The sequence below is a fragment of the Ochlerotatus camptorhynchus genome, unplaced genomic scaffold, assembly GCF_037179485.1.
Source record: "Ochlerotatus camptorhynchus isolate MF236.1 unplaced genomic scaffold, CSIRO-AGI_Acam_v1.1 ptg000014l, whole genome shotgun sequence".
Taxonomy (NCBI): Eukaryota; Metazoa; Arthropoda; class Insecta; order Diptera; family Culicidae; genus Ochlerotatus; species Ochlerotatus camptorhynchus.
The window spans coordinates 1,419,983-1,447,195 of NW_027040506.1; the positions used below are offsets into that span (position 1 = coordinate 1,419,983).

General features: G+C 42.1%; 1 protein-coding gene across 1 annotated transcript; it reads right to left on the reverse strand.

The window, feature by feature from the left end:
- Window positions 1-145: 145 nt before the first annotated feature.
- Ccm3 (programmed cell death protein 10 Ccm3) lies at window positions 146-26,532 on the reverse strand. Its single transcript, XM_065222416.1, has 5 exons — window positions 26,042-26,532; window positions 25,194-25,371; window positions 790-922; window positions 557-721; window positions 146-471 (listed from the first exon to the last, which is right to left on the reverse strand). Exons 1-5 carry the CDS (start codon window positions 26,114-26,116, stop codon window positions 387-389), a joined length of 636 nt encoding a protein of 211 aa, XP_065078488.1. The 5' UTR covers window positions 26,117-26,532; the 3' UTR covers window positions 146-386.
- Window positions 26,533-27,213: the final 681 nt, after the last annotated feature.

Genomic DNA, 27,213 nt, shown 5'->3' on the forward strand with positions numbered 1-27,213 from the left:
CCTTAGGTTTTACAAAAATCAATTTTATTTCTCTCTATCTCAATAATAATAGCAATAATAAAGAAAAAAAAATATGTTTAATATATAATAAGACATCAATTAAAGTCCTCTCATTCTGCAAAGAGAATGTCTAATGTTCTCCAGCTTTTTTTATTTAAATTGTCCTTTAATCTCCCTTGTTCCATTTCACTAAATAAAAAGAACTCCTTAGCATATATCTGCCTGTCTTGTCTGTCTATCTGTATGTGTTCGTGGGTGTTCTTATTCAAGGGATCAGTTCGAAAACCTCCCCGGAAGGGTAGCAAACACCCCAAGGAAATGTTAAGTAAAACAATGTGTCGTTCCCTTTCAACTCAAGCGGAGGCGAGTCGACCACCCACGCCAGTCTATTCGCACTTGTTCTTCACTGTGATCATTATTTGATTCGTCTGATGTATCAGGTACAAAGCACTTACGAAAACGGCGTTGGCTCTGGAAAAAAAAAAAATAAGCGCAATTAACAAAATTAGCGAAAAATAACTCAAGTTTAAGAGCATTTTCCGAACACAACACTTACTCTCCCTCTTTGAAGTATTCCTTGAGCGTAGTGCTGAACTTTTTCGAATACTTGACAAACTCTTTCTTGCGTTGCTCGACCGCCTGCTTGCCGGATGAGCCCGGAATGAAACCGACCACCTCGTTCACTGCATCCAGCAGCTTTTTGATGGCACTAGCGATTTCCCTGCGAAATGAATGAAAAGGAACAACAATTAAATTTTGCCGAAATCAACACGTGGCAGTCGAACTCACTTGATGGTTTCCAGGAACGTCTTCCGGTCGGTAATTTCGTCTGGAATTCTGCTGAGAATGCGCTTGAGGGCAGCGGACTTCTTGTTCAGCTCCTGGAATGCGTCCTCGGTACGGTTCAGTCGGTATTCAATTACTGCGGAAAAGTTGTTCAATTGAGGTTGAATGATTGCATGAAGTTTTGTGCACGAGTTTATCAAAATAAGCTTCTGCTGCAAGGTGGATTATGGTGGGACAAGTTTGCCACCCCGACGATTGTGCGTTCATTTGGAATATACTGTGGATATTTATAGGCGTGTGTACACCGAATTGCAAGTTTATATCATTGCCATCATCATACATATATACAGCACAGCAATGCAAATGAAATCACATCAAACGATGTTTTAGATTTAAAATAATCATGTCAAATCTTCCATTGAAAATACAATGAGGCTTTCTATTCTTTATCATCGGCTGTTATTGTTTACATTCAAAGTGTTTTTATGTTACTTCATACGCGAAGTTTGCGATTTTCAGAGTTGGTTGGCAATACTATCTAACGCACAACTGCCGCAAATCTACTGGTGGAGGCGTTCTCATAGCGGTCGGCTCTGGATTGAAGGCAAAAGTTTTCGAAAACGATTCATGGAATTGTGTGGAACAAGTTTGGATTGCCATTAAGCTCGTTGACCGCACTTTGTTTTTGTGTTTAGTTTACTTTCCTCCAGATCGAACTCGCGACTCTACGCTAGTTGAATCCCACAGTGAGTCTATTCGAGCTATAATAGAGATCGCTACAGCTGCTGACGAGATGATAATCATTGGCGACTGCAATCTACCGGCAATTTCTTGGCAATCATCTTACTGTGGATTCCTGTATCCGGACCACGACCGTTCTACATTTCACTCTGGAGCTGTAAGCCTTTTGGATCATTACAGTATAGCCACTCACCAGCGGTACTGGCTCCGATCGTTGGGTTCCTGTTCCCGCGTAGGGACGTAGACTCCTGGCCGCGGATCCCAGGCGCGGATCAGGGAGAAGTGTCTAGAGTGACGAACAGTGAACTTGGCGGTATTGTCAGGTCGCTGGTGGTGGGCAAGGCCCCGGGCCCAGATGGGATCCCGGTTGTGGCTCTGAGGGCGGCCGTTGCGGAAAATCCAGACATGTTCCGTTCTGTTTTTCAGACTTGTCTGGACGTAGGCGTCTTCCCAGACGCGTGGAAGCGGCAGAAGCTGGTGCTGCTTCCGAAGCCAGGAAAACCCCCTGGGGACCCGTCAGCATACAGACCCATCTGTTTGCTGGACACCACTGGGAAACTGCTTGAGTGGGTCATCCTCAACAGGCTGTCGGCCTACACCGAAGGTGTAGACGGCCTGTCAAGCAACCAGTACGGGTTCCGAAAGGGCAGATCCACGGTGGACGCCATCCGCGACGTCATCCAGACGGCAGAGGTGGTCCATCGGAAACGAAGGGGCATTCGCTACTGCGCGGTGCTAACCTTAGACGTGAAGAACGCGTTCAACAGCGCGTGCTGTGGGGCGATAGCCCGCTCGCTACACCAGCTCCAAATTCCCGGAGGGCTGTATAAGATTCTGGAAAGCTACTTCCAGAATCGTGTGTTGACGTACGACACAGAAGATGGCGAAAAATGCGTTAGAGTCACCGCAGGTGTGCCACAAGGCTCCATCCTGGGCCCGGTGTTATGGAACGTCATGTACGATGGACTGTTGAGGATAAAATTCCCGGTAGGCGTGAAAATTGTAGGTTTTGCCGACGATGTCACGCTGGTAGTCTGCGGGGAATCCCTCGAGGAGGTAGAGCTGACAGCGGCCCACTGCGTCAGGCTTGTGGAGGAATGGATGAGAACCAGGAAACTGGAGCTCGCCCATCACAAGACGGAAGTGGTCGTAGTCAACAATCGCATGTCAGTACAGCATGCAACGTTGACAGACGGCGGAAGCACAATTAGGTCTGTGCGCTCTCTGAAACTCTTGGGGGTTATGCTCGATGATAAGCTCAGCTTCGGCTGCCACGTCGAGTACGCCTGCAAGAGAGCGTCTATGGCTGTGGGGGCATTATCCCGTATGATGTCAAACAGCTCGGCAGTGAATGCCAGTAAGCGCAGGCTCCTCGCTGGGGTCGTAGTATCTATCCTCAGATACGGCGGCCCTGTGTGGGCTGCGGTACTGGATATTGACTGCCACAGGCAGAAATTAGAGAGTACACACAGGCTAATGTGCTTAAGGGTGGCCAGTGCATACCGCACTATCTCGAGAGAGGCCGTCTGTGTCATAGCAGGGATGATGCCAATCAGCCTTATCATTAAGGAGGATGTGGCGTGTTATGACGCGAGGACCGTTCGAGAGGTGCGCAACAACGCGCGAGTTGTGTCGACCGCGAGATGGCAATTGGAGTGGGAAAACTCCACAAAGGGGAGGTGGACTTACCGCTTGATACCTTCCGTATCAAGCTGGGTCAACAGGCGCCATGGGGAAGTAAACTTCCACCTGACACAGTTCCTGTCAGGCCATGGCTGCTTTAGGAGCTACCTGCATAGGTTCGGACATGCAAGTACTCCCACCTGCCCCACATGTGCTGGCGTCGAGGAGACCGCCGAACACGTCGTGTTTGCCTGTCCACGTTTCGAGCCAGTATCGAGCGCTATGCTAGCGATATGCGGAGCGGATACCAGTCCGGACAACATCGTTCATAGGATGTGTGGTACCACCGAGAACTGGAGCGCGGTGGTGACTGCGGTCACCCACATAGTTTCGGTATTACAACGACAGTGGCGAGCCGAGCAGCAGTTACCTACTGCCCGACCAGATCGTTAGAGTATTGCTAGAGAGGCGCCATAGCGCTACAGCGAAGTTATGCCTTCGGGCGGTTCCGGGGAGGCCAAGGGCCAAGCGCACAGGGTAAGGTTTAGTGGGTCGGGAGTGAAATTCTCCCATCCCCACACCCTGAGTTCCTTCTCAGGTGTCTGTGAGCAGATTCCCCCCTGTATAAAAAAAAAAAAAAGTATAGCCACTCTGAAGCAATGCCACTCTGGTTAATGAGAACAATCGTAGCTTAGACCTTTGCTTCGTAACCGCTCAGGATACTGCTCCGCATTTGTCTATGGCTATTTCTCCGTTGATAAAGGCTGCTCCACATCATCCTCCTTTAGTTATTGCACCACCAAATTCCAGAGGTCATTTCACCCCCCCCCCCCCCCCTTACAGGTCTCCTACGATTTCCGAAATGCTGACCACGACAGTATCGGGGAACTTCTTTCGAACTTGGACTGGCACAGGATACTCGTCCTTGCCGATGTCAAAGCAGCTGCCCAAACACTCTAGCATATTTTGGCTTACGTCATTGAGCGACAAGTTCCCAAACAAGGTACCGTATGCGTGATAATGTTTGCACCATCGTCATCGTACAAATAAGGTTCCCGTTTCACCTGTGCATACAATCCCTTGGTTTTCTTTGCATGCACGTAACCTATAGCTCATACCGTAGTTGGCTGTGTATAAAAGAAAATGATTTACTTAGTTTGACAGTTGCACCATGGCGAAGTGGCAGCGTATTCGTGATTTGTCCCACGCGCAAATGTCGCAAAAAGACATTTCAATCGCCGTGGGAATGTCCCGGTGGACCGTCAAAAGGGTTTTCGACCGAGAAAAGAAAGGACAACTATCCGCGAAGGTGGCCACAGGTCATCCGAGGTCAGCTCGGGATCCGAGGGTTATCGCTGCTATCAAAAGGAATATTCGGGTGAATCCAGTGCGTTCAATAAGGAAAATGGCAAAGGAACACGGGATCAGTGACTTTACGGCACGGAAGATCGTAAAGGAAGATTGCGGGGTAAAGTCGAGGGCACGGAAAAAAAAACTCACTTGATTACCAACCGCATTCGGGAGCTACGAGTCGAACGATGCAAGAAAATCTTGAACTTCCTTAAGCGAAAAAATCCGGTAATCCTGTTCACCGACGAGAGCATGTTTACCGTCGATCCCGTATAAAATTCCAGAACCGACCGGTATATTAGTTCTCTTCCGGTAAAAAACGTGGCCGACGAGCACAAGAACGTGTATCTGACCAAGCATCCTGCTAGCGTTATGGTGTTTGGATTGGTGGCTTCCGATGGCAAAAAAAAATGGACCCGGTGTTCATTCCAGAAGGCGACAAGGTCAACACGGAGGTCTACATCGGGATTTTAAGTAAGTACAGGGGTTGTGAGAAATATAGGGTACTAGCAAAATTTTGTCCAACTTTGGACTGTTGTAACTTCGTTAAATATTGTTCGATTTTCAGTCCTCAAGAAACATTCGACTAGAAAACTAATCAAGTTTTATGGTGAGGCAATGGAAGTGACCATGGCTACCGGATACCGGAGATATTCCGGGTTTCCTGAGGGCATGTCTAAATTGCTAAATTTGTGATGAGTTTTTCTCAGGGTGTCCGTTACTAATCTGTGTTTTTTGTTCATACGCCAAAAATAGAACTATTTCCAAAGCAAATGACGCACCAAGAGCTAAAATCGGCTCAGAATCAACAAAGATATGGCCATTTCCCTGGAATCGGTCCTGAGGGAGGGTTCTGAGTGCGGTCAGTTCTTTCATGCACTCAAAACATGCCGTGCGACACCTCTTTCTTCATAGTTTTTTACCAATAGGCTTTCTTTAGACTTTGAATGGATCATTGGCTACATTGGCCACTTCCGGAACCACCGGAGTGCCCTCGGGGGAACCTGTAGTAGGGGACAAATTCATTTTTACAAAAATCATGCCGTGTGACATCTCTTTCTTCATGATTTTTCATCAGTAGGATTTCTTAAGACTTTAATTGGATTATTGACCACATTGGCCACTTCCAGAACCACCGAAGTACCCCCGGGGAACCTGAAATAGGGTACAATTTCATTTTTACACCAAAACATGCCATGCGACACCTCTTTCTTCATGGTTTTTCATCAGTAGGCTTTCTATAGACTTTGAATGGATCATTGACCACATTGGCCACTTCCGGAACCACCGAACTAGCCCCGGGGGAACCTGTAGTAGAGGACAATTGCATTATTACACCAAAACATGCCGTACAACACCTCTTTCTTCGTGGTTTTTTATTCGTAGGCTTTCTATGGACTTTAAATGGATCATTGACTACATTGACCACTTCCAGAACCACTGGAGTACCCCCGGGGGAACCTGTAGTAGGGGAAAATTGCATTTTTACACCTAAACATGCCGTGCGCCCGCTCTTTCTTCATGGTTTTGCATCAGTAGGCTTTCTATAAAGTTGAATTGGATCATTAATTACATTGGCCGTCTCGGAACCACCGAAATGCCCTCCGGGAAACCTGCAGTAGGTGACAATTGCATGTTTACGCTAAACTGTGACATACGATAGCTCTTTCTCATGGTTTTTCATCAGTAGGCTTTCTATAAACTTTAATTGGATCATTGATCACATTTCCCGCTCACTGAACCACCAAGAGGCCCCACGCAAACCTGTAGCAGGGGACAATTGCACCAAAGCATTCCGTATGGCAGCTCTATCTTCACGGTTTTTCATCAAAAGACTTTTTAAAGACTTGAATTGGATCATTGATTAATTAATTAATTTATCTTTATTAGGGAGGCTTTCAGCCTGGGGCTGGTTCACCTCCAAATATAGGATCATTGAATAGATTGACTACTCTCCGCACATCCGGGAAGTCTCTGGGGGAGGGATCACTTTAGCAGGGGACAATTACATGTTTGAACCAAAATGTGCCGTGCAACAGCTCTTTCTTCATGATTTTTCATCAAAAAGGTTTCTGTAGAAGTGGATTATTGACCATATTGGCCAGTTTCGAAACCATCGAGATGCCCCCGGAGAACCTATAGCAGAGGTCAATTATATTTTTACACCAATACATGCCGTATGACAGCTCTTTTTTCATTACTTTTTGTCAACATGTAAGATGTGACGATATGAAAAGATATGCAAAGATATGAAAAGTTTCGTATACACCGATGAAAATTCAATAATAACATTGAGAAAGATTTTTTCGGAAGCAAGGATAAGCCTTGGACTCGTCTGGGAATTGAATCGTACGGTTTATGAATTGTTTCAAAAGGTATTTAATACCAATCGTCAATCAAAAGTTTTTCCAACTTTTTTACAGACGTCGATGGTGGGAACACGCTTTTCACTCAAATGGGAAAGCAATGAAAAACAACGCATTTTACTCCAGGGGTGCATTTTAGTTCATCCTTACATAATATACAAATTTTGCTTTTGTCTGTGTCCATGTGACTATACTCACACGCTGCGAGTATTGAAAAAGAGAAAAAAGACAAAGATGCATATTCATTCTTTGCGATTCGTTATGAAAAATGTAAACAATGAACATTGCGACCAAGATAATCATAGCATAGCCTTGATGTTGACTTGCATCTGTATTAGTATTTCGAAAATCAGCTGATAACCTGTTTTCCAGTTGTTGTGATCCATTCAATGCTATAGAAAGCCTACTGATGCAAAACCATGAAGAAAGAGGTGCCGCAAGGCATGTTTTGGTGTAAAAATGAAATTGTACCCTACTGCAGGTTCCCCGGGGGTACTTCGGTGGTTACGTAAGTGGCCAATGTGGTCAATAATCCATTTAAAGTCTTTAGGAATCCTACTGATGAAAAACCATGAAGAAAGAGGTGTAACACGGCATGATTATTGAAAAAAATGAATTTGTTCCCTACTACAGGTTCCCCCGGGGGCACTCCGGTGGTTCCGAAAGTGGCCAATGTAGTCAATGATCCATTTAAAGTGTATAGAAAGCCTATTGGTAAAAAAGCATGAAGAAAGAGGTGTCGCACGGCATGTTTCAGTGTAAAAATGAATTTGTCCCCTACTACAGGTTCCCCCGAGGGCACTCCGGTGGTTCCGGAAGTGGCCAATGTGGTCAATGCTCCATTTAAAGTCTATAAAAAGCCTATTGGTAAAAAACCATGAAGAAAGAGGTGTCACATGGCATGTTTTGAGTGAATGAAAGAACTGACCGCACTCAGAACCCTCCCTCAGGACCGATTCCAGGGAAATGGCCATATCTCGGTTGATTCTGAGTCGATTTTAGCTCTTGGTACGTCATTTGCTTTGAAAATGGTTCTATTTTTGGCGTATGAACAAAAAACACAGATTAGTAACGGACACTCTGAGAAAAACTCATCACAAATTTAGCAATTTAGACATGCCCTCAGGAAACCCGGAATATCTCCGGTATCCGGTAACCATGGTCACTTCCATTGCCTTACCATAAAACTTGATTAGTTTTCCAGTCGAATGTTTCTTGAAGATTAAAAATCGAACAATATTCAACGAAGTTTGAACAGTCCAAAGTTGGACAAAATTTTGCTAGTACCCTATATTTCTCACAACCCCTGTATGTTCTTCCGTGGATCAAAGAACAGTGCGGTCCGAAGCCAAATGTTGTATTTCAACAAGATGGGGCTCCGAACCGCACTCAGAAGTGGTTGCAGGAACATCTTCCGTTCTGGGCGAAGGATATGTGGCCGCCATCCAGCCCCGATCTTAATCCGCTGGATTACTCAATATGGCGCGTCATAAAGGCCAAGGTCAGCTCTAAACGCCACCCGAGTACAGCAAGCCTCAGACAAACATTGACCCGTACCTGGAGAGAAATGGATCCAGACTACATTGTTAGAACCTACCGTGCATTCCGGAAGCGTGTGGAGGCCGTAATTGCAGCAAGTGTAAACTCGATCGATGATTAACATAGTTTAAGATTCTGAGAAACATACCCCCTGAAATAAATAAAAAAAACTCGAAATCGAAATTTTTGAGATTTTTTTTAATATTGACATTGCTCAATGGTGCAAACATTATCACGCATACGGTAATCGTCTTCCTTGGCAAACAAGTGAACTCCGTATGTTAAAGTTTTCCAAAAGAGCCGCGCTAAGAAAATACAACAAGTACCACACCCTACAACTCTAGGACCATTATGCGAGGATCAATCATGCGTATCAACGAACCAGTTGCCAATGTTATCGGCGTTATCAACGAGAGGTTCAACGGAAGTTTCGATCTCACCCGAAAACTTTTTGGAATTATGTGAATGAGCAACGAAAGGAGTCTGGCCTTCCATCGACTATGGTACTGAACGGCGAAGAAGCTTCTTCCCCTCAGGACATTTGCCGTCTGTTCTCAGCAAAGTTTGCGAGTGAATTCTCGGATGAGAACCTACATGACCAGCACGTTTCTCTAGCAGCCAGTAATGTTCTAATGTCTGGTCAATCTTTGGCATCTATCAACATACCTCACTATGATAACTAGGGAGGCTTCGCAACTGAAATCTTTCTCAAGCAACACATCGATAACCTGGTGGCTTCTGTTCGAAATGTCCCTCTCCAGTGGGGTGTTTCCTTCCTGCTGGAAATCAGCTGAGATGTTTCCGGTGCATAAGAAGGGATGCAAAAGAAACATCGACAACTATCGCGGCATCACATCGTTGTGTGCCATATCTAAACTGTTCGAGTTGGCCGTTATGGAACCATTAGTCTCTCACTTCAAACAGCACTTGAGCGAAGACCAGCATGGTTTCATGGCAGGGCGGTCGACTACTTCCAACCTTCTGTGTCAAACAGGTGTCATCTACACTGACCTATGCCTTCGATACGTTAAACCATCCTATAGCGATCGCCAAACTGGAAAGGCTCGGTATAAACGGCAGTCTCCTACGATGGTTCGCATCCTATCTATCTGATCGTCAGTTGGAAGTTGCAATCGACGACTGCCGATCTCCGGGTATTCCGCAAGGTAGCCACCTCGGCCCGTTGATATTTCTTGTGCGGTCCACTACTGTCATTCCCAGACGACATGAAAATCTATCTCCGAATCCGCGCCATCACTGACTGCCACCTTGTCCAACTCCAACTCAACGCTTTTGCTAATTGGTGCCAACTGAACCGCATGGTTGTAAATCCAACAAAATGTTCAGTAATCACGTTCTCACGGAAGAAACATCCAATTACATTCAGTGTTGCCGTGGCCGAGGCTGGAAACCTCGGTCCGGTCACGACAATGGCGCAGTTGGTACGATAGTGTAAGTATAGTGCACGGAAACAAATCCGATTCCATTTTCATGAATAAAAAATCATGAAATGAAAAAACTAGCCATCCCATGAAATCGTAACAATGATTCATGATTTCGGGATGGAAATTCATGATTTCATAATGCAGAGGAATCAAGACCGCTAAAAGCGTTACACGTACTTGGCAAACCGTGTTTTTTTTCTTTAACTCTTTATTTGTTCCAAATTCAAAATAAATTACATTTCATTTTTAACCTAGGTGCTCCAGTTACTATAGTAACTTACCAGCCTTAATTGTTATGATATATATCTAAGTGTTTTTACATTGTTCATGTCTTGGCAATTCAGTATTTTAAACAGGTTTTTTAACCTGCATGTAAGTATAACAATTGTTATCTTAAAACTAAAAACTAAATTTAAATCTTATCTAAGTATAAAGGGAATTAATCGTTGCAATTGAGGATTGCAACGATTTTTGCCTGAAATTATTAATTATTTTGTTGGACATTTGTTCTAAAGTCTCAACATTCGAAATTCTATGTACATCGGTAGTACTGTACCAGGAAGGCAACTTCAAAATCATTTTCAGAACTTTGTTCTGAATCCTTTGAAGTGCTTTTTTCCTGGTAGTGCAACAACAAGACCATATTGGCACAGCGTAAAGCATGGCCGGTCTAAAAACTTGTTTAAATATTAGAAGTTTATTCGTCAGGCAAAGTTTGGATTTCCTGTTTATAAGAGGATACAAACATTTAATATATTTGTTACATTTAGCTTGAATGCCCTCAATGTGATCCTTAAAAGTTAATTTTTGGTCAAGCATTAATCAAAGATATTTCACTTGGTTTGACCAGGAAATTGGAACTCCGTTCATAGTGACTATGTGACTACTACTAGGTTTCAAAAAGGAAGCTCTAGGCTTATGTGGAAATATTATAAGTTGAGTTTTGGAAGCGTTGGGAGAAATCTTCCATTTTTGTAAATAAGAAGAGAAAATATCTAAACTTTTCTGCAGTCTGCTGCAAATAACACGAAGACTTCTTCCTTTAGCGGAAATGCCTGTGTCATCAGCGAACAAAGATTTGTGGCAACCCTGAGGCAAATCAGGGAGGTCCGAAGTGAAAATGTTATACAATATAGGCCCAAGAATGCTACCCTGAGGAACTCCTGCTCTAACAGGTAGTCGATTAGATTTGGAATTTTGATAATTTACCTGCAGAGTTCTGTCAGTTAAATAATTCTGAACTAATTTCATAATGTAAAGCGGAAAATTAAACTTTTTCAATTTAGCTTTTTAGTGGCCTTCAGATTTGTTTGAACGAATTAAATTGGTAACTCTTAAGAGTTGAGTAGTTGAATGCCCATGGCGAAATCCAAACTGCTCATCTGCAAAAATTGAGTTCGTATTGATGTAAAGCATCATTCTATTCAAAATTATCTTTTCAAAAAGTTTACTTATTGAAGAAAGCAAACTTATTGGGCGGTAGCTAGAAGCTTCAGCTGGATTTTTATCCGGCTTCAAAATTGGAACAACTTTTGCATTTTTCCATTTATCAGGAAAGTATGCCAAATGGAAACATCTGTTAAAGGGTGTCCACGATGAAATTGCCACACTATGAAATTGCTCTAACTTTTTAACCGTTGGGTAGAATTTAATGAAAATTTGGGTGGATTTAGTTCATAGTGCATTATTTACATCCTGCAAGTTTTAAAGTCCTGTGATCAAAACTCGCGGAAATGGAGTCGAAAGAACAGCTCGTGCGTGATAAAATCTTGCGCATTCATCACGAGAACAAGGATCTCTCGCATCGTTCCATCGCTAAAACGTTGGGAATCGCGAATTCCACGGTGTCGCGAGTGATAAGCGGTTCGAGGAACGGTTGACCACCGATCGGAAGCCCAGAAGTGAAGGAAAAAGTATTCCGTACAACACCAAAAATCACAACCGCGTAGTTGGGGCCTTCAACCGAAATCCGAACGCCTCCGTTAGGGATGTTGCTAAGAAGCTGCACCTAAGCCGAAGTTTTGTCCAGAAGACCAAAACTAAGGCTGGGCTTCGAACGTTCAAGGTACAAAAGGCCCCTAATCGCGACGAGAAGCAGAACAAGTCCGCCAAAACCCGTGCCAGGAAGTTGTACCTCAACATGCTGACGAAAGTTGGACGACGAAACATATGTGAAGGCCGACTTCAAACAGATCCCCGGCAACCTGTTTTTCACGGCCAAGGATAAGTTCAGCGTTCCGGAGCATGTCCGCACTCAGAAGATGTCCAAATTTGCGAAGAAATTCCTGGTTTGGCAAGCCATCTGCACGTGCGGGAAGCGGAGTGCACCTTTCGTGACCCAGGACACGATGAACGGACAGGTGTACATAAAAGAGTGCCTCCAGAAGCGGCTGCTTCCTCTCCTGAAGGCCCACAACGTCCCAACAATCTTCTGGCCGGATTTGGCCTCATGCCACTACTCCAAGGACGTGCTGAAGTGGTATGCGGACAATAAGGTCAATTTCGTGCCGAAAATGTTCAACCCTCCCAACACTCCGGAGCTCCGCCCCATCGAGAAGTACTGGGCGATTATGAAGCAGCACCTTCTTAAACGACCTAAAGTAGTGAAGACAGTCGAGGAACTGAAGAAAGTATGGGTTTACATGCAAAAAACGGTTGATTCACAGGTTGTGCAGAATCTTATGGCCGGGGTTAAGGCCAAGGTGCGGGCATTTGCGTATGGACTGTAAATAAAATACGAGTAAAATGGTAAAATGAAGTTTAATAGTTATTTCTCAATCCCTGAAAATTTGATGGCAATCGGATGAAAACTCGAATTTTGCGAATCAATTTTGTGTGTGGCAATTTCATCGTGGACACCCTTTAAATAATTTTAGCAAGAAAAACAAGGTACTCTCTGGGAGTTTTTTGATGAGGATATAGAAAATTCCATCATCACCTTGAGCTTTCATATTTTGAATTTTTTTAGTTATAGACCTTACTTCGTCCAAATCAGTCCCCCAGGAATCATCAAAAATATTTTCCCGAGAGAAAATATTCAGAAAATCCCGAGCAACCTGATTCTCAATAGGACTAGTAAGACCCAAACTGAAATTATGGGAACTCTCGAATTGCTTAGCAAGTTTCTGAGCTTTTTCCAAATTTGTGATCAAAATTTTACCACCTTCTTTAAGCGCTGGAATTGGCTTTTGAGGTTTTTTCAAAATTTTTGTGAGTTTCCAAAAGGGTTTGGAACTCGGGTCTAATTTAGAAACATTATTTTCAAAAGTTTTGTTCCTCAGGGCAGAGAATCGCTTTTTAATTTGTTTTTGCAAATCCCGCCAGATAACTTTCATGGCAGGATCGCGTGTTCTTTGAAATTGTCTCCTACGGACATTTTTAAGACGGATCAAGAGCTGAAGATCATCGTCTATTATAATTGAATCGAATTTAACCTCGCATTTTGGTACTGAGGCAGCTCTTGCTGCAACTATAGAAGTAGTCAGAGATTCAAGAGCATAATTAATTTCATCTTTGGTTTGCAAAGGAATGTTTGGATCGAAGTTATATTCCATAAATGTTCGATACTGCTCCCAATCAGCTCTATGGTAATTGAAAGTAGAGCTGTTGGGATTACAAATTATTTCTTGGAATATTTCAAAAGTTATTGGAAGGTGATCAGAACCGAAGTCAGCATGAGTAACCAATTGGCTACAAAGTTGACATGAATCAGTTAAGACCAAATCAATAGTGGAGGGATTCCTTGCAGAAGAAAAGCATGTTGGGCTGTTTGGATATTGAATAGTGTAATAACCTGCAGAACAATCATCAAGCAGAATATTACCATTGGAATTGCTTTGAGCATTATTCCATGAGCGGTGGTTTGCATTAAAATCACCAATAATGAAGAATTTAGACCTATGACGGGTAAGTTTCTGGAGGTCACCCTTGAGAAAATTCTTTTTCTGGCCTACGCATTGGAATGGCAAATAGGCAGCTGAACGTAAGTTGTCCAAATTTTGTTTCAACAGAAACTCCCAAAGTTTTAAAAACTTTGGTTTCAAATGAAGAAAGAATTTTATGTTTGATTCGTTTATGAATAATGATGGCAACGCCACCACAGGTTCCATCAAGACGATCATTTCTATAAATCAAATAATTTGCGTCCTTCTTAACCTTATGGTCAGGTTTAAGGAACGTTTCAGTTATAACGGAAATATGCACGTTATGAACTCTCAAAAAGTTGAATAGCTCGTCTTCATTATCTTTAAGAGATCGAGCATTCCAATTTACAATATTTAATGCATTGAAATCCATTATTGAATTTTAAAGTCATGACAATATTATTTGCAAATTTTACTCCAGTTTGAATAGCATCAAACATGGAGTTAGATTTAAGCATATCAGAAATCATATCAATTAATGATTTCTGTAAAAATTCCATTTTAGGGGCAGTAATGCTTCCTAAGTCAAAATTGTCAAAATTTCCGTTAGAATTACTTTGGTTAGTATTTTGATTTCTACCCGCTGCAATAGCAGCATAGGATACCTCCATTGACTCGCTGAAGATTGTTAGCAGCGAGGGGAGTAGGTATAGATGACAAATTTGAAGCAGGGGTGATATTTGTACCTACGGGTACGAATGTAGAATTTGTTCCTCGCTGACCGTTGTTAACAGCAGAGGAATTTGTACCTGGTCGGAAACGTTGAGCATTCCCAAAAATTGGATTGGTGGTTTTCACCACAATTTGAACATTTAAATTTCTTAGGATCTTCCTTCACAGGACAGTCGTCCTTTGCGTGAGAGGAATCACCACAATTCATGCATTTAGCTGGCATGTAGCAATTTTTAGTTCCGTGACCCCATCCCTGGCACTTACGGCACTGGGTGAGGTTTTGGAAATTTCCTCCAGTCTTCCTGAAGTGTTCCCACTTCACTCGGACATGGAGCATAAGGCTAGCTTTTTCTAAGGCCTTAAGGTTGTTTAGTTCACTAGACTTGAAGTGAACTAAATAAAAATCATTAGAAATCCCGTTGCGCGAATCGCCAGGACGGGATTTCATTTTCATTTTGATTACTTGGAGTGGCACAACTCCAAGTAATTTTGCCAGTTCATCTTTGATCTGATCCAGGGATTCACCACTGGGCAGTCCTTTCATGACAACCTTGAACACACGTTCAGTTTTGGTGTGGTAAGTAAAAAAATTGTGCTTCTTCTCAGTAAGATACTTGAGAAGACATTTAAATCCGTCCAAGGTTTCAGCCAATACACGGCATTCACCCCGACGTCCAATTTGTAGTGAAAACTTAACTTTCACGAAATTCAAAAGTTGCATGCGAAGAGCATGGAAATCGGAAGTGGTTATCACAATAGGGGGAATCTTTTCCTTCTTGGCATTAGGCCGGGAAAGTATACTAGAATTTTTCTTGGATGATGGATCATTCTCATCATCCGTGAGCAAATCAAATTGATTACTCAAATTAATTTCATCAGAAGGGGGGTCAAGAGTTTGCCCCTTTCTTTTGCGTTTAGGCGCCATGGCGGCAGTAAATTTTTATCCAAATCGACTTCCAAGCAGATTACTATAAGAATCTGAAGGATCGAAGAGGAATTTTCCAAATCGATATCCAAGAAGGATTACCTCGGGTAGGGTCCAAACAAGGATCGAAGAGGAATAAGAGTTGAACAAGGTAGAAAATTTTTTACAGGTTGTGCACTGAAAACTGCTGTTTAAATTTGTTGTAGCTTTAGGTAGTAGTAACACTTCCTTCAGCAAAAAGCAAATAGATCCGCACGGCAAGATGCGGACTGGCAAACCGAGTTCATAAACCGAACTACATAGACATCTCTTATTCGCCTTTTGCCTTCCATCTTATACAAGTACTGATAGTCTAGTGGTCAAAGTGTGGGTTTAGTGATCTCAAGGTTCTTGATTCGAATCCAGTTTGTTGCTTTATTCTTTTTACATTTTTTTGGTTAAAAGTTAAACCCATGAATTTAGCTCATGATTTCAACTCGGATGATTCATGATTTTGGGAATGTTTGCTGCGTTACGCAAAAGTTGCTCATGATATCATGAATATTATTCATGGTGTATTTTCATAACATGAAAATACGCTGTGTTCATGAAATCATGAGTCATTTATCTCATTTCGGAGATCGTATTTTTCCCCGTGTGAAATGACTAAAGAACTGAAGAATTATTTTGAAAAAATTGCCATGACCTGATGGATGGTAGATAGAATGACCATGACCTGATGGATGGTAGATAGAATTACCATTAGAGGTAACTCTAAGACCACTGGGTCCCGAAGAAAATCATTATTATTTTTGGCTCACTCAGTACCAGAACAACGGTCCCAAGCAGTCCCAAGCTATTTCACTCACCCCTGCATGTTCTGCATGAATCCACACACCCCTGATGTTATCTGTCAAACTTTCATAGCGAATCAAAACAAACATAGTGGAGTAATAATAACGGCGCCGGTGGTGTAGTGGTAAGCGTGATTGCCTCTCACCCCAGCAGGCCTGGGTTCAATACCAGTCGGCGCCGCCGGGATGTTCTGAGGCATAACATCTCTGATCACGCCTTCCTTCGGATGGGAAGTAAAGCCGTTGGTCCCCGGTTCATGAGTTGATGGGTCGATAGGTAGGGTCCAGGTGTGGGAGCTGCCTTCCTGGCACGTCGGTAGCATTGGTGCTCAGCACGGAAAACAAGATCGACGGAAAAAACAAACCAAAGGAAAAAAAAAAAAAAAATAGTGGAGTAATAGAATTTCAACTAGAATAGGGTACGTTAATCGTTTGCTTGGGACCAATAGGCTACTAAAGTGGTGAGCCAATTTAAAATCGTTAGTTTCGTATTGATTGTTGGAATTACCATGACCTGATGGATGGTAGAAATAATTACCATGACCTGATGGATGGTAGAAATAATTACCATGACCTGATGGATGGTAGAAAGAATTACCATGACCTGATGGTTGGTAGATAGAATTACCATGACCTGATGGATGGTAGATAGAATTACCATGACCTGATGGATGGTAGATAGAATTACCATGACCTGATGGATGGTAGATAGAATTACCATGACCTGATGGATGGTAGATAGAATTACCATGACCTGATGGATGGTAGAAAGAATTACCATAACCTGATGAATGGTAGATAGAATTACCATGTCCTGATGGATGGTAGATAGAATTACCATGACCTGATGGATGGTAGAAAGAATTACCATGAACTGATGGATGGTAGATAGAATTACCTTGACCTGATGGATGGTAGATAGAATTACCATGACCTGATGGATGGTAGATAGAATTACCATGACCTGATGGATGGTAGAAATAATTACCATGACCTGATGGATGGTAGAAATAATTACCATGACCTGATGGATGGTAGAAAGAATTACCATGACCTGATGGATGGTAGATAGAATTACCATGACCTGATGGTTGGTAGATAGAATTACCATGACCTGATGGATGGTAGATAGAATTACCATGACCTGATGGATGGTAGATAGAATTACCATGACCTGATGGATGGTAGATAGAATTACCATGACCTGATGGTTGGTAGATAGAATTACCATGACCTGATGGATGGTAGATAGAATTACCATGACCTGATGGATGGTAGATAGAATTACCATGACCTGATGGATGGTAGATAGAATTACCATGACCTGATGGATGGTAGAAAGAATTACCATGAACTGATGGATGGTAGATAGAATTACCTTGACCTGATGGATGGTAGATAGAATTACCATGACCTGATGGATGGTAGATAGAATTACCATGACCTGATGGATGGTAGAAATAATTACCATGACCTGATGGATGGTAGAAATAATTACCATGACCTGATGGATGGTAGAAAGAATTACCATGACCTGATGGATGGTAGATAGAATTACCATGACCTGATGGTTGGTAGATAGAATTACCATGACCTGATGGATGGTAGATAGAATTACCATGACCTGATGGATGGTAGATAGAATTACCATGACCTGATGGATGGTAGATAGAATTACCATGACCTGATGGATGGTAGATAGAATTACCATGACCTGATGGTTGGTAGATAGAATTACCATGACCTGATGGATGGTAGATAGAATTACCATGACCTGATGGATGGTAGATAGAATTACCATGACCTGATGGATGGTAGATAGAATTACCATGACCTGATGGATGGTAGATAGAATTACCATGACCTGATGGATGGTAGAAAGAATTACCATAACCTGATGAATGGTAGATAGAATTACCATGTCCTGATGGATGGTAGATAGAATTACCATGACCTGATGGATGGTAGAAAGAATTACCATGAACTGATGGATGGTAGATAGAATTACCATGACCTGATGGATGGTAGAAATAATTACCATGACCTGATGGATGGTAGAAATAATTACCATGACCTGATGGATGGTAGAAAGAATTACCATGACCTGATGGATGGTAGATAGAATTACCATGACCTGATGGATGGTAGAAATAATTACCATGACCTGATGGATGGTAGAAATAATTACCATGACCTGATGGATGGTAGAAAGAATTACCATGACCTGATGGATGGTAGATAGAATTACCATGACCTGATGGTTGGTAGATAGAATTACCATGACCTGATGGATGGTAGATAGAATTACCATGACCTGATGGATGGTAGATAGAATTACCATGACCTGATGGATGGTAGATAGAATTACCATGACCTGATGGTTGGTAGATAGAATTACCATGACCTGATGGATGGTAGATAGAATTACCATGACCTGATGGATGGTAGATAGAATTACCATGACCTGATGGATGGTAGATAGAATTACCATGACCTGATGGATGGTAGAAAGAATTACCATGAACTGATGGATGGTAGATAGAATTACCTTGACCTGATGGATGGTAGATAGAATTACCATGACCTGATGGATGGTAGATAGAATTACCATGACCTGATGGATGGTAGAAATAATTACCATGACCTGATGGATGGTAGAAATAATTACCATGACCTGATGGATGGTAGAAAGAATTACCATGACCTGATGGATGGTAGATAGAATTACCATGACCTGATGGTTGGTAGATAGAATTACCATGACCTGATGGATGGTAGATAGAATTACCATGACCTGATGGATGGTAGATAGAATTACCATGACCTGATGGATGGTAGAAATAATTACCATGACCTGATGGATGGTAGATAGAATTACCATGACCTGATGGTTGGTAGATAGAATTACCATGACCTGATGGATGGTAGATAGAATTACCATGACCTGATGGATGGTAGATAGAATTACCATGACCTGATGGATGGTAGATAGAATTACCATGACCTGATGGATGGTAGATAGAATTACCATGACCTGATGGATGGTAGAAAGAATTACCATAACCTGATGAATGGTAGATAGAATTACCATGTCCTGATGGATGGTAGATAGAATTACCATGACCTGATGGATGGTAGAAAGAATTACCATGACCTGATGGATGGTAGATAGAATTACCATGACCTGATGGTTGGTAGATAGAATTACCATGACCTGATGGATGGTAGAAATAATTACCATGACCTGATGGATGGTAGAAAGAATTACCATGACCTGATGGATGGTAGATAGAATTACCATGACCTGATGGTTGGTAGATAGAATTACCATGAACTGATGGATGGTAGATAGAATTACCTTGACCTGATGGATGGTAGATAGAATTACCATGACCTGATGGATGGTAGATAGAATTACCATGACCTGATGGATGGTAGAAATAATTACCATGACCTGATGGATGGTAGAAATAATTACCATGACCTGATGGATGGTAGAAAGAATTACCATGACCTGATGGATGGTAGATAGAATTACCATGACCTGATGGTTGGTAGATAGAATTACCATGACCTGATGGATGGTAGATAGAATTACCATGACCTGATGGATGGTAGATAGAATTACCATGACCTGATGGATGGTAGATAGAATTACCATGACCTGATGGATGGTAGATAGAATTACCATGACCTGATGGTTGGTAGATAGAATTACCATGACCTGATGGATGGTAGATAGAATTACCATGACCTGATGGATGGTAGATAGAATTACCATGACCTGATGGATGGTAGATAGAATTACCATGACCTGATGGATGGTAGATAGAATTACCATGACCTGATGGATGGTAGAAAGAATTACCATAACCTGATGAATGGTAGATAGAATTACCATGACCTGATGGATGGTAGATAGAATTACCATGACCTGATGGATGGTAGAAATAATTACCATGACCTGATGGATGGTAGATAGAATTACCATGACCTGATGGATGGTAGATACTATGACCTGGTAATTCTGGAACGGATGGTAGATAAGAATTTCTATTACCTGATGGATGGACTGAAGAAATTTAGAAATAGTTGGAATTGCCATAACTTGATGGATGGACTGAGGAAATTTTTAAATAGTTGGAATTGACATGACCTCATGGATGAAATATCTCTGAGATGGTAGATGAAAGTCCCCCGAGAGGGTAGATAAAATTCCACCAAATGGGTGGATATAATGCCCCCTTCCTCAATTAAGGAGAGTAGAAGAGGGGAAGAATGTAGAAGATAGAGTTAGTCTTGAATAAATAATGAGTAGAATCAAGTGAGCGTGATAGTTCGTATGTAAACAGAATCTCATTGGTTAGAGAATTTTGATAGGTTAGCAGGTATAAATATGAAGCACCTAAGCTCGTTGAAGCCGGTAGACAGGCACATCATCGACAACCCGCCGCTTGATACCGTGGAGAACATCGACCGAGCGTTGGAAGGACTCCACCAAGCCATAACCGTGGCTGACGAGGCGTGCGTCCGACGAGTTCCTGTGAGGGGTAAGTTTATTGCCATTGATTCCCACACCCAACTTTTGATTCGTCTGAGAAATGTTCGTAGACGCCAGTTTCAGAGGACTGGAGATCTGGGCAAAAAATGTGAAATGGCCGATCTGAACAGGCAGATTGCTTCCAGAATGGACTCACTCCGAAATGAAAGTTTCGGGCGTGTTGTCCAGAATCTGGACGACCGCTCCAGACCATTCTGGAAGGTAGCCAAGGTCCTGAAAAATCATCCCAAACCCGTTCCACCTCTCAAAGTCGAAAATGATGACGATCGGCTTTTAATCACCCCACAGGAGAAAGCAAATGCGATCTTCAAGCATGTCGCTTCATTGCATTTGCTTGGCTCGAATATCCAAAATCCGCTCGAAGATCAGGTTGCGCAATGCGTACAAAACCTTGATGCCTCCCCTTGTGTCGTGCCACCGGTGGATATGATTACAGTACAACAGATTTGCTCAGCGCTGAAATGCACCAAGAACATGAAGGCTCCCGGGTTTGACGGTATATTCAACTTGATCTTGAAGAGACTCAGCATGAAAGTGCAGTCTCTTCTAACCGCTATCTTCAACAGATGCTTGGAACTGCACTACTTTCCAAGTATCTGGAAAGTAGCAAAAATCATACCAATCCGCAAGCCCGGTAAGGATCCAACATTGCCTTCAAGCTACAGACCAATCAGCCTCCTTTCAGCGCTGAGCAAATTGTTCGAGAAACTGATTCTCAATCGTTTGCACAAGTTTGTCGAGGAAAACAACATTCTCCTTCCGGAACAGTTTGGATTCAGAAAGGGGTACTCCACCAATCATCAGCTAGTACGGGTGATGAATAACATCCGAAGTAACAAAGCTGTATCCAAGTCCACAGCCATGGCCTTGTTAGACGTTGAAAAGGCGTTTGACAATGTTTGGCATGACGGACTTGTGTACAAGCTTTGTAACTTCAACTTTCCTTTACATCTGGTTAAAATCACCCGTAACTACCTCCAGCAAAGGTCGTTTAAGGTATCGTTGAATGGTTGTCTTTCCGACACGTTTTCCATCCCAGCAGGAGTCCCGCAAGGTAGTCTGCTGGGCCCCTTGCTTTACAGCATTTATACTTCCGACATTCCTCCCCTCGGTGACGGTTGCGTGTTTTTCCTGTTCGCAGATGATACCGCAATAGCCGTCAAAGGAAGGATGCCTCGCGAAATAACGAACAAACTTCAACGATGCCTTAACGCCTTTGCTGATTATGCCACCACGTGGAAAATTAAAATCAATCCCTCCAAAACACAAGCGATCATGTTCCTACATCGGCAATCGCCCAAACTGAAACCGGCTCCATCTTGTACTGTAATCATGGATGGCACAAGGGTTGAGTGGTCCGCCGAAGTAACCTATCTCGGGATGTTGTTCGATGAAAAGCTCCTCTTCCGTTCGCATGTAGAGAAAACTGTAGTCAAGTGTTCTACCTTGGTTAGGTGTCTGTTTCCGCTGATTTGCCGCAGATCCCGCCTCTCAAGGGTGAAAAAACTGGCCGTCTACAAACAAATCGTAGCACCTGCGATCCTCTACGCAGCTCCGGTGTGGGAATCATGTGCACAGACTCACAGGAACAAAATCCAAATCGCTCAGAATAGAGTGCTGAGGATGGTTCTTGATCGTCCTTTCGACACTAGAATAACAAATTTACATGAAGAGGCAGGCATTTCCAAAATAGATTCCCGAATTAACGAAATTAAGACTAAATTTGCGCAAAAATGTAATTTATCAGAATATGCTTTGATAAGCAATTTGTATATAGTAGATTAGGTGTATATAGTAGTTGTAGGTTAGTTATAGTTGTAAATAGTAGTTATAAGTAGTCTCCTTTTTCAAATTTAAAACAAACCAATCCCACCAAGGTGGTCATTCTTAAAAGAGGCCTGATAGGAATAGGAACTGTAATTAATAATAATTGAAATTTCAAAGGAATTAAAGTTGAAAAGACGCATCTGTGTCACTTGATAAGTTATACATGTAAACCACACAAATTCAAGAAATATAGATCATTTAAAGTCTCGTTGAAGCCATTCTTGTAACGAATTTTGGAGGTGACGGACCACCAGCAGCAGCAGAAACAGCAGCAACAGAAACCTCAGCAGCAGAAACAGCAGCAGCAGCAGCAATAGAAGCAGCCGCACCCGTGGGAGCTGCATCGCTAATTCGTGTTGCCGTGGTCGAGGCTGGAAACCTCGGTCCGGTCACGACAGGAGTCATCTTAGATTGTCAACTCATATACAGCCAGCATATCTCGTGCGTGATCGACAAGGCATCCAGAACAGTGCGCAAAACAGTCAGGTTCATTGAGTTATTTTCGTATGAATATGAACTGCCATCTGCCAAGAGATGAACTAGCCTCAGGCTAAAAATCTCTAAAATAAAGATTAAAAAAAAAAAAAAAAAAAACTGCCATCTGCCTCATCATTCACGGCCTCGTGAGAGTCTGAATGATTGAGAGGTAAACGAGTCACTCTGACTGCCGAGCACTCAGTCAGTAGCTCAGTCAGCACGTTTATTCTGCCGTGATGGTACTCAATACATGTTTTGAATGACTGAGCTTACATTTTCTATGGAAAAATTACTCAATTACATGCTGTGTGTGCGAAGGGAAGCGGTGTGAGTTGCCTGGTCGTGAGTGACTGGATGTTTTTGTTAGCTCTTTCATTGCCTCGTCCTTTACCGTTTGGTACAAACGGTCTGCACAGAGCAATGCAATGGATTGAATAGTGCAGTGCTTTCACACTCTGCGTAAACAGTCAATAATTTTACGCTCTGATCCAGAACGCTCGGCTTCATTTTCAGGATAGCTAAAAGCAGGCTTGCAATTGCTCATTACAGCTAAAATACTATTTTTCGGTATTATGAAACAATGGGATACTATAATGATAATTTTTATTTGTAAGAAACAAGAAGAGGTGGTAAAGTTTGTATTTGTCGATTTTGCTTTCAGAAGGTCACAACTAACGATTAGCTGTAACGATGAGCAACGCGATGAGCGAGCAATCAGCGATCATAAAATCGCTAGTTGTGACCTTCAAAATTGACAAATTTTATATGTCATATACAAACTTTATCACCTCTTCTTGCATCTTACAAATAAAAAATATCATTATAGTATCCCATTGTTTCATAATACCGAAAAATAGCATTTTAGCTGTAATGAGCAATTGCAAGCCTGACTAAAAGTTTCACGGACATCTACTGTTTGAAGTCGCTTTACTGCTCCTTCGTCCGGTCGGTGTTAGAATACTGTTGCCCTGTATGGAATCCCAATTACCAAAGTACAAAGAGTAGAGTCTATTCAACAACGATTCATCTGGTTTGCCCTTCGACGATTGCCTTGGAGGGATCGTCATCGCCTTCCAAGCAACGAAAGTCGATGACAGTTAATTCACCTGGATCCTTTGTGGAGTCGAAGATATACGACAAGGGCCCTGTTTATGGCAGACATTCTACAGGGCAGAATCGATTGTCCTTCTATTCTACAACAAATCGACGTTAATGTTCAACCACGAGCACCCCGTAACAACGCAATGCTGAGGATACCGTACAAATTATAGTTCGTATGGTGCTATCAATGGTGATCCTGGAAAAAATAGTTTTTTAGCACTAACTTTTTTATTTGAAATTTCTCATGAAAGTCATCTTCTAGAGACTTTTAAAACTCTTTAAGACGAATGTTTTATAGTGAAATTTGTTGTCTGTATCTCTTCTAAAAAAAAGATATACCCGAACATATTAAAAAATATGAATAAATTCAAATTGATTTTATACGAGTTTAAAAAATAACATACCTCCAATTTTTTTCATATTATTGAAAATAACATACGCCCTTTCAAATGCCGTAGAAAAACTTTTTTTTTTGTATGCCCCAACCAGAGATATTAACATTTGAAAAGTGCATATTTTTAGTATAAAAACGTCAATAACTCTTGATCGGCGAAAGATATTGACAAGCTTTGTGCGGCGCCTTCTTAAGATCTAAAAGTTATTTGAAGACACCTTTGCTGAGAAATTCGAAATAAGAAAACTAGAGCAAAACAACTGTTTTTTTTAGAGCCACCCTAACTCAAACAAACAAATAAGTTAGATTTTTGATTTTAATGATAATAGGAACCACCCTAGAATGCATTGTCATAAAAATGAGGGCATAACTATAAGGAACAACTTTGTAGAAGAGACTTTTAGCGTAAAGTTTCAATTTCAGGCTCAAAACATATAATTTCACCTAAATCTGCATTCTGGACCACTGTGCATTGTAGTAGCCCAGTAAATTATGATTTACTATGGTTATGCCACGATACACGGAAAAATTCCATCATTTTCATCGCACGGCAGTTAATTTATCGAAACTCGGCTATGAAGTAACTACACCTACATCAACAATCAATCAAAAAAAGCAAATAACACTCACGGTCAGTATCGGTCGCCGCGCCCTGCAGTCGAAGAATACTCTCGTTCATGTTGACGTTGATGTCTCCCTTCCGGATGATGCCCATGACCAGATCGTACGTCATACCCGGATGCGTCTGTTCGGCCTTGGCCAGGGCTGCCCTCAGCGTTTGGGAAGCGACCACATCGCGACGTTCCAACTGGAAAATCAGAAAACCGGAAAATTTCATCATAAACTGTGGCATTTTATCAGTTGATTTGTTTGATGCATTCGATATCGGCTGTAGCAGTTGCACTTAAGCATTACGGTGGAAGTTAGTGGCTCAAGTAAATGCATCCTGATTTAGTTCGTTGTGTTGTGTGTTGTTGCATTTGATGGCGCAGATGCACCGGTGCAAAACAGACACGAACAAACAGCCAATTTATGCAGCAAGCTCAGCATCACGAGAAGGAAAATTTGATGCACAGTGGGATTAATCTAAAATAACGCTTTGGACTAAATAATTGCAAAACTTTTTAAACGTATACATTATGATAACTTCTGCGATGAAATACATTGAGAAGGATGATTCTCAATTCGATCGAAAACAGTGCCAACAAATTTCGCTACTCACCCACTGTGCACAAACATCTAGCACCCATTACCGCAGTGCTCATGAAGGCCATAACAAGAAAGTCTGGTTTTCTAATGTTTCCCTTTTGAAGATTGCACCATCGACCATTTGATCAATAAGCGCCCCAAGAAATCCCGAAACACACTCGTAAAGGAAGCTGGTGTAACCACTTTTTCTTCCGGGAGCCAGTTTGCCGTCTAGCCGCCTACCACCCCCTCATTTCTTTGCGTGTTATGAAAATATCCACTTCACCCACCTGTGACAGAATTGGACGTATCAGAATTGGCAGCACCAAGGAAGTAACCACTGGAGTATCATCTCCCATTGTCATTGCTCGCGGAGTAGCCCCACACTAATGCTGCACCTAGGATTCGTTTTTCCTTTTTCTTTCCTCAGAATAAATCAGGAAGCACCTCGACTACCTTAGCGCAGATTATTTTCCTCCACTGTCTACTGGTACAAGAGTGTTGTTTGCTTTTTCAATGAATCACTACCACCATTTAGAAACAGCAGCAGCAGAGGAAACAAAGCGACATCACACTATAAGCTCAAATTTAGCACACTTTGCGATCATTCAAACGCACATGAATATCGCGCCGACTATTGCGACATTACGCGGATCCGAAGAAAAGTATTTACACAACCGAGCAAGCTTAAAATTGTCCGTATTTTCTTAATTTTCACCACGACACAGGACACCCTTCTCTTCTGGGTGGCGAGAAAATTGAGTTCACGTAAATATTTTTATTTGACACATCACTTTTCCTCCCAGCTGGTGACAGAAGCACGCAGATCTGTCAAAATAAGATTGATAGAGATCTGCATCGACGATGGTGATTTCTCATCAGCGGCGGTTTAATCAAATCTACACTGACAAAAATAGTACCTTTCAAATGTGTGTTTAATTTACCACTTTGTCAAGCAGTTTTGGCGTGACTTTCTACCAGTCTTCACGTAAACATGCACGGCGTTGAGCGTGAGTTCAAATTTCAGAAGTACAAGTTCATTCAGAGCGCGTGTTCTCTCTCAGGCTCATGTTAACACACGCACATCGAACTGGAGAGAAATGAACAACACCTGGGGATGAGCGCAGCGTAAATGAACTCAGGCTTGATGTTTCGTGCTTGCGCCTGTGCTCGAACATCAGGGTTGCACTCGGAGGTTTTACGTGATTGGTTGGTTGGTGTTGGCGAGTGACTAGATGTTAATTTGGGTTTAACGTGTGTAATTTAAATAGAAATTTTGTCCGGTTTTGCGACAATCGTCACCCGAATAGAAATTTACATTAGCCCAACGTTTGATTCTGATGTCTACATCAGCATCGAAATCAAATGTATGCCTGATGTCAAACATTAGAAAACATTATGATTTAGTTGTATTTAAGCAACGTAACATGGTGTATACATCAGAAATTTTGGAACAAAATTT